Source organism: Elaeis guineensis, chromosome 2 (genome assembly GCF_000442705.2).
Source record: "Elaeis guineensis isolate ETL-2024a chromosome 2, EG11, whole genome shotgun sequence".
NCBI classification, from domain to species: Eukaryota; Viridiplantae; Streptophyta; class Magnoliopsida; order Arecales; family Arecaceae; genus Elaeis; species Elaeis guineensis.
Window position 1 is genome coordinate 57,966,220 of NC_025994.2, and position 15,925 is coordinate 57,982,144.

Sequence of the window (15,925 nt, forward strand, 5' to 3'; positions counted from 1 at the left end):
GCATAATGATATATTATTACCTAAATTCTACATACATGCATTTGTAAGCATATCTTTATACTCACACACACAACCCCCTAGTTCGTTCTAATGCATCCTTTTATTTCCAAATACTATTAAAATTGAACTATGCACTTTATATGAATTCCTTGGGAAAGGAGTAGATGTAGACCATCCAAATTAAAGATTATCAGACTTGATCTACATTGCAAAAAATATCGAAAAACTAAAGTCCATACATTTCGATAGTCTTTGACCTATACATCAAATTGGTTCAAAAATAAATGACATACTAGTGTATTAAAAAATCAAAAACTTACTTTATCAATCATTATATACATTTTAAAATGTATGCATATTAAAATTCATCAGATTTTGATGATTAGATCATAGTAAAATATAGTCTCATATTTATTTGATAATTACATTAGAGATTGTTAAAATATAAAAATTTTGGTTCACCATGTTCAATCATTTATAGTCAGAGTTTAGATAGCCTATAATGAATTTTGGATGGTTCCAAGTCGTAGTTGTATTCTTAGAAAAATATGGAACACCATTTGCTAATGTAATAACAGGGAATAGGGGGATTTGCGTGCAATATGTGAGATATGCGGGGATTGGAGTATTTGAGGGGAAGCTAGGGGCCCCGATTCAAAAACCCTTAAAAAGGGAAACATTAATTTTCTCGTAATAACAAAATTGGCTCCAAGGGCTAGGGTTTCCTCCCACCTTGACCTGTTTCTAAAACCCTTCTCCTCGCCATCCCCTTCTCACATCCCCATCTACCTCTTCTCAGAGCAAGAAGCCACAGAGGGGGGGACGAAGCGATGCTGGACATCAACCTTTTCAGGGCGGAGAAGGGGTTCGATCCCGAGATCGTCCGCGAGTCGCAGCGCCGCCGCTTCGCCAGCGTCGACATCGTCGACGAGATCATCCGCCTCGACAAGGAATGGCGCCAACGTAATATAAAGAAGAAATCTTTCCTTCGTTATTTTTTCTCAGTCTCAATCTCCGTTATGTTCCAAGATGCCCTTAAGTTTAATTCCTCCAGGTCAATTCGAGCTCGAGAGTCTAAGGAAGGACTTCAATCGCATCAACAAGGAGGTCGCCCGCCTCAAGATCGTGAGTTATTCTCTCCTTTTCGTTTTCTTCTGCTTTGGCGATTTGGAATCGGTCCAAAGTGTTGTTCTGTTTTGAATTGGTGAAGGCAAAGGAAGATGCGACGGAAATGATAAAGAGCACAGAGGAGAACAAGAAGCTGACCGCCGCGAAGGAGGTCGAGGTCCAGGAAGCCAAGGCCGCGCTGGACGCGAGGGTTGAGACCGTTGGCAACCTCGTCCATGACTCCGTTCCTATTAGCAATGATGAGGTCTCATGCCGGATTCCATCTTTCATGGATTTTCTGTTTTGGAAGCTGATGATTGTTGATAGATGTAAAAATGGTTTTTGCAGGCAAACAATGCGGTGATTCGGACATGGGGGGAGCGGCGGATGGAGGGGAAGTGGAGGAATCATGTTGACCTTGTCAGGCTCCTTGATATTGTGGATATGGAAAAGGGTATGCTTAAGTTGGACTTCTTTGTGGTTCCTATTTTTGTTATTTGAGTAGAAATACAGTGTGCTCAGCAGTGCCAAGCTTATCTGATCCCTAATAAAATGCTCCCTTAAGATTGGATATCAAGGATTCACTATGCTTTTGCTTATAAAAATATTATCTTGTTTGATGCTGGTTGCTAAATGCTTATTTTCGGACTGTTGCAACCAATATCATCAATGTTTATGGTCTATTCTGATAAAACACTTATACCTTATAAGATTGGAATCAATAAACTAAAAAGCACACTTATATTTAACCTGGACTAGTACTGAGTTGAGTTGTGTCTATCCAGTGTCCAGATGCAAAGGACTTTGTTACTGCCATCTATATTGCATTTGTGAGAAATAAAGATAATGATGTATTACAAGCCCATATTTATCAAATGTAGAATTTTTCTATGCTAGGTTTTGTAAAGTCTACGTAGGTTTTATAAAGTGGCTACTTTTTGGCATGACTAACTTTGTGCTCCTTCCTGAACCTTTGTTCAAACAAGAAAACATTTGATCTATAAGTAATATACAAAAGATTTAATTAGGTGATAACTGTGGTAAGTGAATAGCTGCCGTATTTCTTAAGTTCATACTTTGTTTTAATGATGTCCATAAGTGAAACAACATGTAAATGTCATGCTTTTGGTATGTGTAGGTGCTGATGTAGCTGGTGGGAGAGGTTTCTATTTGAAGGGTGAAGGTGTCCTCTTAAATATGGCACTTATAAGCTTTGGATTGGCATTTTTGAGGAAAAGAAACTACCAACCAATGCAGACTCCTTTTTTCATGAGAAAGGATATAATGGCAAAATGCGCTCAGCTGGCCCAATTTGATGAGGAACTTTACAAGGTAAGCAATAGATATTATTTTTTGTAGTTCTGCTGATATTTTGGTCTTCGCTGTAAATATTGTTTGAGAGTTCTAGGATCAAACTATTCTTAGTTTAGTTGGAAATTAGACGTGATTGTTCTTTTGATATATACTCGTTATATTGTTTGTTCAAAGCCCTAAAATTACATCTGCTCAGTAGATATTATGTTTCAAGCATGACATATGTAGAACTCTGATAAGGCATATGAAGGAATTAAAACTTTGCTGTTGGTCTCACTACCATCCATTTGGTCATTGAATGGAATCTCATTCATAGTGAAAATTGAAATATTGTAGCAGATCTTGAAGATGGATTTTTTAATTTCATTCCTCAAGTAACAAGTGTTGCAGCATTGTAATAATGTAAGGAGATCAATCTATAGGCTTTCTTGTTAATTTCACAACTTGTTCTCAATTGAAAAAGTTGGACAAAGTTTGGAAGCTACTCTTAGTTTTGTAAATTGACAACTTTGCTACCTCAAACAAGAGCGGGTGCAAAAGGTAATTCTGGTAAGGGCACGAGGAAGTAGATCCCTTGTTTACATTAATTAAGTGCTTTGGAAGCGGATGTAGGAGCAACTTTCTTCAATGGGGCACCTGATGTAGAACTTGCTTGGTATTGAGCTTTAGAAGTAAGTTTTGGAATGAGAAAATCATGAGCAAGATAACCTGCAAATGGAGTTGCCGTCCTCTATGGTCTGTTTGGTGGTTCAAAGAAAACCAATCCTGTGAGGGAAGAAAAATATTGTTTTCCCCATGGAAAAGGAAATGTTCAGCTTCAAGGAGGTTGGTAACCAGCATGAGGATGGGAAAAGCATGTTTTATATAGATTTTCATAGGTCTGGAGTGCTGGAAAAGTGATTTTTTACTTTTCTTTCAAAGTGTTTGATTAAAAACAAAAAGTTTATTTTCCTTATCAAATGGAAGAAGGTTTTTGGATTATTGCACTTTTGCCGAACCAAATTAACAGAATGCTGGCTTTATAGGGAAAGTATTCTTTATGTTTTTTTTTTCTCTTGCAGCTAGATAGTGTCATTAGAGTATATCTTTTTTTTTTTTTTTTTTTTTGAGGAGAGGGGGGTTGTGGGGTTGTGGAAGAAGGTAAATACGTAAAGGGGTTAGTGGTGATCTTTCAAAGGCATCATACCTCACAAAAGTAACATGCATAGTGCATCGAGCTAGGAAAACTAACAAGTATATTCCATAACATTTCTCCTTAGGTTTATAACCTAATCATGAATCATTTCCTATATTCTAATTTGATTCTAGTTGTAGCTTTCAGGGATCATAACTTTAGATCCAAGTATTTGTTTCTTTCATATTATATATTATTTTGGGGGTAGGGTATATCTTTTGGATATATTAGGTTCAATAACTCGCCATGCTTGACCAAGCACTTATGGTATGAAATTGCTGAAATGAGATTCTGGATGCAATGTTTTTGGTTGTATCTGTAGTTTAGGGACTAGGATTAATTTCGATGATCAATATTTAAGAAAAAATCCAGGTTATGAAGGGTTTAAGTGATGACAACATATATACATAAGGGAAAGGCTATCTAAGATGGAAACTTTTGATGAAGTTGATAGGTTCTGGTTTCTATCTTGTTTTTCCATTCCCTTTGTCTACTTGTTCCTTTCAAGGGATGTTTGGTTAGGGGGAGTTGGGGCCTAGAATAGGAATGATAATGGGTGACTTCCATTTCAACTATTTGGTTGGGAGAAGTCCAATTCCAATTTCGATTCCAAGGGAGAATTGGAATGGCCCAATTCCTCCAAAACCCAATCTTGATACCCCCTAAGGATTCAAAACTCATTTCGCCATAATTGACTTTGCCAACAAAACCCATCGTGCCTTACATCCTATGTGCGATTCTCGGCCACCAACCTTGATGGCACCCTTCTCATCTCTTGGAGCTCCTTCGCCCACTTCCTTCTCCCTGTGCAGGCTGATAGCCTCCTCTACACCATCACCCTCCTTGTCCTCTCATTGGTTATCCTTGTACTCTATAAATTGGTCTCATAAGTAGCGGGGATCCCAATCTTGATCTACGTGGTAGTGGTGGGACTCTGGATGCGGGACATGGAGCTAGTGGCAGGGTGGTTACTGCAAACCGACAGTGATGGTGAAGTCATTCGCGAAGGAGTATTTGCGGGCAGACACGGTGCTAGGGACGAAGCTGGAGGTGGATAGAAGGATAGGGCGGGTGATGGGAAGGGTGGCGCCACTTGGGGTGCTGGTGGGTTGGAGGAAGAGGGAGCCGGTGGAGAGGGAGTTTGGGCGGCATCGTTGGAGCCGGGGTCTTTTAAAACAGGTTGGATTGGATCTAAGCGGGTCAGGCCATGTGTCAACCCAATTCATTGCAGCCTTAGATGGGATGTGGGTTTTGATCATACAGGATTATACATAAAATCCCATTTGGAGAAAAATCCTATATTACTAATCCTATGCTCTGTTCGGATAATAAATTAGGATTTTCTCCCCCGCTTTCCTTTCTCTTCCCTTTCTCTCTCTACCCCTTGTTTTATCCTTTTTCAACATTTCCAACAGTGAGGTAGATGACTCACTTTATTTTTATTTTTATAAAATTATTTTTCCATGAATGGCTTTTTATAAACTTGGTCCAACCATTATACCCCTATTAATATCATAAGCACAATAATGTGTATGGAATATGGATTGTTTTATGTATCTATGCATCTCTATACAAGTTATGTATCTACTGGCTAAATGTGTCATTTCTTACCACAATGGCAGTACAAAATTTAGAATAAATTATTTTATACAATATAAATAATTATTTCTTTTAAGAATCTATATTATTATTTATAACGAAATTTCTTGGAGGCTAGCTTATGGCTAGGCACCAAGGCTTGGAACCATATTCTGAACAAGAAAACAAAACAGTGATTCACACACACCACTTTTGATAAGAAATAAAATAATATATCCTCTCTTATAAGGTGTTTGCTTGTTTTTTGGTGTTGGGTTTGGCTTTGAATTTCATTGAATTGGGTTGTCAGTGCTGAGGCAGGGAATATTCAGCAAGTTAGCGTACATTGGCAGGCCCTTTTGGGCCTTGTTTATTTCTTATTTTATGCTGCTTTAATAGGGGAGGACAACATGGAGGGGACCATACCCCTGTTGTGTCTTATCCTCTTTAAAATGAGGGAAGTGGAGTTTCGTAGATCTGGTTTTGGAGGTGGAGCATGATGATGGCACAAAGGTAGAGCCCAATGATCACAGGAAAAACAAAGTTACTTTCTGAGGATATTGCTTTTCTCCTACAGGATTCACCACTTCCCACCATTCTATTATCTCTTGGTTCAACCAGCCAAACAGTGGCCAGGAATGAAAATAGGATTTTAATCCATAGGATCCATTGATTCTATAGGATTCGGGCCATTCCTATCCTTTCCAAACATACCTTTAATGGACATTTAAGTTTCAGTCCTTGTTTCATGGGCAATTCATCATTCAGTACATGTGAACACAAATCTTTGCTTAATCCCTCATTCCGACAAGAATTTACTTGTGGCCCCTGGTCTCTATATAAAGCAAGAAATTGGTTATATAAGATAGAGAAAACTATGTGTTTATGGGGGTAAATATATACAAAATATGCTATATAGATAAAATGTTAAACAAAATATGATTGATGTGACATGTCCACATACCTCTATCCAATTCTGGATCCTTTTTTAGCTGGGTGCTCATATCCTAATATTTGAAGTAAGAGGGATCCGAGCCCTAGACACGTACATGCACCTGGGACTGGTAACATCCATGTAATGAAGGTTGATGCATAGCGTACCTTATCTAGGATATGTACCAACCTTGAAGGTTATTCATATAGCAGAAGGGTGCATACCTCGTCATGCATGCCGGCTTGTATTGATGTGTGTTCGGTGCTGCTAAGACCAACCAAAGGGCTTTTATGGGTCTTATTTTTGAGGCTGAAGTCATGCATTTTGTTTCAGATTTAGTTGGTTATTTTCGGATTCATTAGGATGTATTTTCCTGATTTTCAGGGGTTATATTACAGAGTAATAGACATCCAACTAATTAAGTATCAGGTGCCCAAGATTAATTACTTCCTTTTTTCATCCACTGTATGAGATACTGAAGGACCACCCAACCCTTTTAAGCAGGGCACTTTTCCGGTACAGGGTTTCCTCATTGTGAAGTCCTATTAACAATCAAATAAGAGGCTAGTTAACCTGTTAAATGGTGGTGAATGGCCTGTTGCTTTGGTTGATCTTTTGCTATATAGGAAAGAAGTTACTTAGGGGAAACAGGGTGCAGATCTCTTTCTACCCCAATTTTCTTTTTCTCTTAGGGCATGTTTCTGCTTTTTAAAACGTCATTCTCAAGATTACCTTCATCTAAGTTCTTAAAATGAGAAGTTTTGGTATATCTGGTGCTTCATATCAAATTTTCAAACAGTTTGGATCCTCTCCAATTCAAACTTCCACCATAGAGGTCTGATCGCGAATCACGGCTGACCATGCACTGCATGATGGCTGTGATTGTTCAGGCCCCACACAGGAGATGGGACTGGGGGCTGGGTGTTGGATGGGGTCTGTGCAATTATGGTTGTTGAGCGGTGCATGGATTGCTGTGATTTGTGAATAGGTCTCTCCAGTTGACACCACAAAGTAGTGAAGATCTGGATTAATTGTGTAAGACTTCTTTTTTATTGATGGGCTTGCCATGTTTGAGTGACAAGAAGTAATCTCACAAAAGAAGCTATAACCTAGTTTTTTAGGGCGCGTTTGGTTAACCATTAAAAAAGTTTTTTTTTTTTGCTTTTTGATTTTTAAAAAGCAAAAATCAAAAAGTAATGTTTGGTAACACCATGAAAAGCAAAAAGCAAAAATCAAAAAAATCAAAATAATTGCTTTATATGCAAAGCAAAAATTTTTTGCTTTCCAAAACTTGCTTTTCTGTTTTTTTTGCTTCCGCACATCTAAAACGCCAAACCAAAAAGTAAAGAGCCCGAACCCTTCTTCTTCGTCGAGCTTTTCACATCCCCACCCCCTTCTCCCTCCCTTCCAGAACCCTTTTCGCTCGTCGAGCTCTTTATCTACTGTCCCCAAACATTGCTTTCTGCTTTATAGCAACGTAGTTACCAAATATAGTTTTTACTTTTTTTGCTTTTACTCTATAGCAAAAATAAAAAAAAATAAAAAGTATTTTTTAAAAATCAAAAATCAAAAATCAAAAAGTGTAACCAAACGCACCCTTAGGCTCCTTGTAAAAGCACTTTTTTGGATTTCTACTTCTTTTAGGAGCATGTTCCAAATGACATTATCAAACAATTAATTTTTGAATTAAATTTTCATTCGAAAAAATTTAAATTAAGTATTTTTTTTAACTTAAAAAAGTTACAAAAGGACTTCATTGGAGCAACACCAAACATTCCCTAAGTATTCATTGTCTTCTTCCTCCTTTTCTTCTCCTTTTCTCCCTTATCCTCTTTGTTCTTATTGTTGCTCTGTCTTCCCCTATTTCTGTACTCTCTTTTACTTTTCTTGTATTATCCTGACTCCATCTTTTCCTTCTTATTTTCTCTGGTTATTTGCGCTAACTTAGATGAAACCCTAAGCAGCATATTATTGCTGTTCATTAGATCTTGAAATAGTTTTGAGATTCTTTTAATACTAGCAGCAGAAATATGTCAGCTAGTGCATGATATTCAGATTTGAATTTAATAAGACAAGGAATTAGAACTAATCGCTACATCAATTGGGGATGGATCAGTGTTGACCCACAACAACATCTATCTTTTTCATGCAGAGGCTAATATTTAGCAAGATAGGCTTGTATTAAAATTTTCTTGCTTGAAAGTTTCTTAAACCATCTTAAAAAACCTATTTTTCTATGCTAGTTGGTTAGAAACTCATTTTCCCCCTTGTTTCTAGTGAGGATCTGAAAACCTGTATGAGATAATGATAAAAACTTGTCATCCTATCTTGGACTAAATGCTGGAAAATGTGTTTATAAATTTTAGCATGTAGACTTTTTATAATACTATAAATATCAACAAACTTCCCATTATACTAGTTAAAAATGAACAACACTTAAATCTGTCTTGTTAATGTATGAACATAGCTAGGTAATTTAATACACAAATTTTATCACAAATTTTGAACTTTTCTAGCATATAACCTGCACAATGCTTGGGAATATAATTTTTTCTCCTTTTTCCAACTGTTGTTGAAATGCAATACAAAAAGGTAAAAAATTATAATATATAAAAGGCTTAAATAGCCAAATTTTTGTCGCACATGAAGCAAAGAAGTTTAGATACAGCCGAGCAGAAACTCCTATCATTAGTACTAGCATCCACATGGATGAAGAACTTTGCACAAGCGAAGCTTCTGTATAGAAACTCCCATCGGCCCTATGCAATGCATGGGGTACTTTCTTTTTCCCCCTTTTCCGAACTGTTTTTGAAGTGCAATATGTGAAAGTAATACATCATAATGTATAGAAAGCTTCAATAGCCAAAATTTTATTGCACATTAAGTAATGAATTTTAATAATGGCGGAGCACATTAATATTGGTGTCATTACTATGGTGAATATTAAGTAATGAACTTTAATAATGGCTGAGTATATTGAGCTCGATATCATTAATATCGGTGTCCACATGGCGAACAGAGAACTTCGCACAAGGTGAGCCTCCATTTTAGATGTATACAACAGATTTGTATTATTAACGTATAAACTGGTTGTAAAATGTTGATCAATATGACAAATTACTTGAGTACAAATACACGTTAAACTGCGTGCAATATGGGTATCTAGAATGATTCGTACCCCTAGATTTCCTGTTACATGGACTCAGGTTCATGCATCGAGCGTGGGTGGATGTCTAAGCATTAGATCCTCTCAAATGGTTTTCATGTGGTTTTGTGTTTGAATGTCATACTAATATCCATGTTAGTGTTGAGTATGGGTACTTTAGGCTAAACAAAGTGCTCAAGGTAGTACTGTAGATTTGTAGAGCTTCGATATGTTTTTATTGATTACAAATTATGCTTATAAACTAGTGCAGATCAATTAAAGTCCATGTTTAGAGTAAGATTGAATAAAGTAGTGTATCTTAGCTTGTTGGCTGTGAATCTTTTTACAAATTGCTTATCTTGTGTGCTAAGTGTTGGTATGGCTTCAACATGATACATGTATCTTGTTGGCTCTTTACTGGCACAGAAGTATTTGCAATACTTCAAACTTTGTTTCATGTGCTTAAATGGGCTATAATATGTTTAAGTTACTAATGGATTATACAACATACTTAAAATAAGCAATCTACCTCAAAGTAACTACTTAAAACTAGTAAAAAATTATAAATGATGATTAACTATTCAGAAATGATTTGTTAGTCAATATGGGTGTAATATAATAATCAAATCTTGGAGCAAAAACCAGGGAAGATAAATATTACTAGTTACAAATATACAATAATAGTGGTGTAGGTGGTAGCAAATAGTATTAGAAGAAGAAGAGCATTGAGGAACAAAGAAATAGAGAAGTTAATAAACCAATACAAGTAAGTGCATAAATAAATATGAATATGCAAAAAGTAAGATTGATGGATAAGGCGATCAAGGAAAGACCTTTCTTCAGTTATAGGATTATCAAATATTTTGCTTATTAATAATATGTACATGCTAGGCTGGGAGCAAGTAAAGCAAGAGATAACTTTTTGCTCGTGCCAGTGTATTTAGAATTTCCTGCTTGAAATGTATTTTTAGGCTGTGCGATACATTGAGAGGAGGTAGCACTGCATAAAATGTAAGCACATTATAATTGTCAGATCATGTTCGATGGCTTATAGTTTATTTTGTTTCAACATAAACCAATAGTCAAAAATTAACATGTATATGCAATTTGTTTTGAAACAGGCTGTATTTGTTTTAGTAGAAGTGGTCATTTGAATCCTTTAAGAAGGCACTGATAAATGTATTAAGCTGACTAAACTTGTGCTAAATGTTTAAAGTTGTTACAACCCAGGTAGTTGAGCATCATTATCAAGCAGCTGCTTAAATGGCTGGTTTCAAGAGCCTAGAAATCACTTCACTTTATGAAAGAAAAAACAGAATCCAACAGAACATACCATATTCTTTTAGATGATCACAGAAGCATCCGTGCATGCAGAGTAGAACTTTTGTGTGATATATGTAACTTATTCAAGAGTATTGTTGATGACCCTCTCAGCCACTGAAAGTTGCAAGGAACATTCATTCATGACTAAAGCCACAATGACTATTTCAATATTGGTGGCAGTTCCCTGAATTAATGTCATCTTTGTCCACTTGCATAATCCATGTGGTTGGTTTAAGAGGAAAGAGTATCTAACAAGTGGTTGTGATTTAAGAGGGAATGACAGAGAGGGGCATTTTAGACTAAGGTGGCATCTAAATGTGAAATGCTGGGTGTACAAAGTTCAAACCCCATTATGCATGTTATAGATAGTAGATAGACAAATTTGTTTTGCACATGATAACAAGCTCCCTGGGCATTTATTGACTAAAATTATTTATCAATTTTAATTTGGAGATTTTCAGGATCATGATAATAGCTCATCTTTAACAGGTAACAGGTGAAGGGGATGACAAATATCTGATTGCTACTGCAGAACAGCCATTGTGTGCTTATCATCTAAATGATCGAATTTATCCTTCTGACTTGCCCGTTCGGTATAATTCTTCCATTTTTTTTTTTGGGTTCGGTTTCATTGGTAACTTTTGTACTATCACCAGAAAGAATTACATGGTCCAGGCTATGACTTGTAGTATATCTGAATATGCTTCTAGATATGCTGGATACTCAACCTGCTTCCGGAAAGAAGCTGGTTCACATGGTAGAGACACATTGGGCATTTTCAGGGTCCATCAGTTTGAAAAAGTAGAGCAATTCTGTATCACTAGTCCAAATAACAATGACTCGTGGGAGATGCATGAGGAAATGATAAAAAGTTCTGAGGACTTCTATAAGGAGGTGTGCTCTTGTGAAGTCTAATCATTCTTTTTAGTGTTAGCTGCTAGCATATATAAATTTTTTTATGGAACTTATGTATTTCAGCTGAACATTCCCTATCAAGTCGTAGCTATCGTTTCTGGTGCTCTAAATGATGCAGCAGCCAAGAAGTACGACTTGGAAGGTTGGTTTCCTGCATCGCAGACCTACAGGGAGCTAGTCTCCTGTTCAAATTGCACGGATTACCAATCAAGGAGGCTAGGAATTGGATACGGCCAGAAAAAGGCAAGAAATTCGAACTTTTATTCCTTTTGATCTAATAAAAGATGCTGGTTCCACGTCCAAAGCAAAATAATAGAAGTACTAATCATCTGAGTTCATATGTTGGTACCTGTGCAGAATGATGAGCAAGCAAAACAGTACGTTCATATGCTGAACTCTACCTTAACAGCAACAGAAAGAACAATATGCTGTATTCTCGAAAACTATCAGAGGGAAGATGGAGTTGAAATTCCCAAAGTGTTACAGCCCTTGATGGGTGGGCTAGAGTTTCTCCCATTCAAGCTAAGCCCAGAAACCAAATCTAAAAAGACTAAAGCCAAGGTTTTTCTTTCTTCCATACTCTCTTCACCATGTTGAAGTTAATGGCCAATAAAAGTGGCTAAGCTTTTCATTATTTTTTTTGTTTTTCTTTTTTGGTATGATTGAGCAGGGTAACACCGGTTCATAAGATGAGAACAGAGCAAGCACATCTTATCCAAGAGATTGACGCATCTTATTTTTTGACATACGAAATATTTTGCATTAGTTTTTGGGCTAATATCAATGTTAACTATTTACAATTATAACAGCAAAACAATGCCGACTATTTACAACGAAATTTTTACAATTGAGGGTTGAAGTTTGAGTGCGGTTGGGGTTTCCATTATTGCTGGAACTTGGAAGTGCTTGTGATTGATGCTAAAGCTGCAACTCAAGAAGTGTGGCGTCCAACCTCCTACAGGGAGGAGGGTATCCATCGTTGTTTAGAATTTCATGGGTGCATGACATCTGTTAGTATTTGGATGCATAGTTATGTTCCTTATCTGTGGTCCATTTGCTGAGCTACTAGATTTTGTAGCAAATATTTGCGAAAATGAGTATTTTTGTTGTTTTATTTTAATTTTTTTTGTTAATCTAATTTATCTGCTGTCTGTTGTTGAAGGGATAATATATTTTAGGATTAAAATTAGATCAGATATAGATTGAACAACAATATATTTATATTATTTAGATTTAAAAATTTAGATTTATATTTATTTTAAATAAATATAAAATGAATATTGATAATATGAATATAAAAATAGATATTAGTTAATTAAAATTTTTGATTAGAAAATAAAAATGTTACTAAGTGGATGTTAAATCAAATTGATAGATGTTAATGTCGTTATATATATTTTTTGAAATATTCATGAGTATTCTATAAAATTAAAAAAAAATATAAATTGAATCGGATATTTAAATATGGATTGGATAGTTGTCTATATGTATTTATATCTGTTTTATTAGTTGGATATTCAAATTATATTTATGTTTGAATATATTTGAATATGAAAATATATTTAGATGGATATTATCTGGTTTATTTTTATTTTTATATTTTTTATATTGTTGTTTTAAATATGGGAGAAATCTTGGATAATTGGGAACTTCATCTGATCAATTATGTATGTATGTATGTATGTATATCCACACACACACACACACACACACACACACATATATATATATATATATATATATATATATATATATATATATATATATATATATGCACACATACATATAGACAGATATACGCATATCCGTCTATATGTATGTGTGCATATATATATATATATATATATATATATATATATATATATATATATGTATGTATGTATGTATGTATGTATGTATTGTTACGGTGGTTACTGCGAGCGTCTCGGATCAGTGCTATATCATAAAATATTTCAAGTTCTTGGATTATCAATACGATCGCTGACCACTGTATGAATTGAGGAGTCCATCTTCATGCTGAGCTGAGGCATTTATGAGATCTAATCTGTGTTTGAGATGTCGACGTCACTTCAGTCGATTTATCTTTTCAATGTGCGCGACAGCTGTCCATTTCGAATAGATAGGATCTGACATAACCGTCTTTCTTGATCTCGCGGGAGCGATTAAGGATTGAATTATCTGGTCCAGTTTGACATGTTCAACAGTCCGGTAATCTCGAGATCATGCAATCTCATAGCTAACAATCCAGTTGTTCGATATCCTTCTATATAAATAATTGGAGCCTCGAGAACTAAGTAAGTCTAATCAAATTTCTCTTAGAGAATTTGTTGCTGCTCATTTGTTCTCTGTTTTTCTAACTTGAGCGTCGGAGGGTCCTCGTTGGAACCACAACCTTCGATTTGGGATTTATCTTGCAGGTCATTCTAGCGTCATCTTTCCTGCACGAGGATTAGGCATCTATTTTTCGATCTCGATCAATTTAAGCAGCAATAGGTAGAGGAAGGGCCACATTCGCATTCATGGCTTAAAGACGGATATCTTTCTGACTTTCTAATGTCGTCGCTTTTCGATAAACGGCCAGTCAGGCTGATAATCAAGTTCAATCGTTGGCGCCTAAAATCCCTCCATCGGCTCAACTGATCATCCTTCCACTGGTTCAACCGGCCCAGTCGGTGCCAGCCACGACTGACCAATTCGGTCAGCTCTTCCAGCAAGTTCAACATCTGACGACCGCAATCTAAGTGGTCTAGTTTTTTCTCGCGCCCTTTCAGACAGTGCCACAGCCTCCCCAGACTGTCCCTACACCCCTACAGTGGTGTGTCATACAGTTTCCTCGATGGTACTATTTGTACTTTCCACAGCAACGCCTCTGCAGAATCTTGCTTTGACTGCGGCTCTGTAGCCACCACCTCAATCAGAGCTGCAGATGCCTCCTTGAAGTTCGAAGAGGAGGTTGACTCATCAAAGTCACCCTAGGATCCAACAGTTGGCCAGACGGCGATCTCCAAGCCCATAGTCGGGCTATGACTCAACCCTTGGACGCCAATCTCCTCTATGCTCTGAGGTTAGTACCGTCCGTGAAGTTGATTTTGAAAGGCGGGTTCAAGAGCTCGGTCAACAGTTGGGCCAGAAAATAGAAAAGATCCTCAACAATAATGGCTCCTCGGTGCTGCCTTTCGAAAGGTATAACAGCCAGCCGCCCTTCACCTCGAGGATTGTGCAGAAACCAGTCCCCTTCCACTTCAAACTATCTTAGTTGGAGGTCTACGATGGGATCACTGATCCTATCGATCATATGGAGACATTCAAGGCAGCCATGCTCCTTCAAAGAGCATCAGATGCAATCTTCTGTCGAGCGTTCCCTCCAACCCTTAAGGAGGCCGCTCGACAGTGGTACTCGAGTTTGAGGCCGACGTCTATTCATTCTTTTGAAGACTTATGCCGATCTTTTATTGGCCATTTCATCAGCAGCTGGTGACAGCAGAAGCGGTTCAATCACCTCCATACCATCAAGCAAAAGAGGGCGAGTCGATCCGCTCTTTCATGAATAGATTCAATGTGGTGACCCTGGAGATCCAAAATTTGGAACAGTCGACCATGATGGCCATAATGATGAGCGGTCTATTGAAGAATAACTTGAAAAAGTTGTTAATTAAGACTTATCCTCAAAATTTTCTAGATATGCTTGCCTGTGCAGAAAAGTATGTCCGCATGGAAGAGGCCTTTGCCGAGGATACTCCTGCCGGTTCAGCTGCGGTGAGACCCAATAAAGAGCGCCATCCAAGGTGAGAGGAGAAAAGCCGCTAGCACTCTCGATCTCCGCCCCAGAGGTGGAATAATGGGAGTCGAAATTATCGATCCCAGAGTCCTCCGAGAAGTGTTCGACGACCATCACCTCTTGGATAGTATAATAACTACACACCCTCGACTGTTTCTCGGAGCGAGGTATTGTTACAAGTGGGACCTGAGTTGCCTGAGCATCGACTGATGAGAACAAAGTCTGAACACCGTCGAGATCCAAATAAATATTGCTTTTACCATCGTGACCAGGTCACGATACTGAAGACTACCACCAGCTTCACGATGAGATCGGGAGACTTGTCAGGTAGGGGCTGCTGAATCATTTTATCCAGAGAGCGGCCCCTCAATGTCGAGCTCCGAGGGTTCAGTGATCAATAAATTAATTATGCCACGAGAATTATTATACCTATACTATTTAATCTCTATTATTTTATTTTTTTTCAAGAATTATCAAGTATAAAGGCCTAATTACAGATCGACTATGTGACCAAGCCTGAGCTCGAATCCAAGTCGATTAGGTGCATATCCAAGTTCTAAGATCACAACACCTGATGGACTAAGCAAATGTGCATGAATTTTAAAATATATTTAATGCAAGGCTTGGCATGTTATGAAATCAATAGATAGTATGCAA

General features: G+C 37.2%; 1 protein-coding gene across 1 annotated transcript; it reads left to right on the forward strand.

Annotated features, from left to right (window-relative positions):
• The first annotated feature begins 699 nt into the window (after positions 1 to 699).
• LOC105057910 (serine--tRNA ligase) lies at positions 700 to 12,371 on the forward strand. The gene is made up of 10 exons (XM_010940628.4): positions 700 to 963; positions 1,055 to 1,125; positions 1,211 to 1,372; positions 1,456 to 1,561; positions 2,246 to 2,439; positions 11,065 to 11,168; positions 11,286 to 11,469; positions 11,554 to 11,733; positions 11,848 to 12,051; positions 12,161 to 12,371. Exons 1-10 carry the CDS (start codon positions 831 to 833, stop codon positions 12,176 to 12,178), a joined length of 1,356 nt encoding a protein of 451 aa, XP_010938930.1. The 5' UTR covers positions 700 to 830; the 3' UTR covers positions 12,179 to 12,371.
• Positions 12,372 to 15,925: the final 3,554 nt, after the last annotated feature.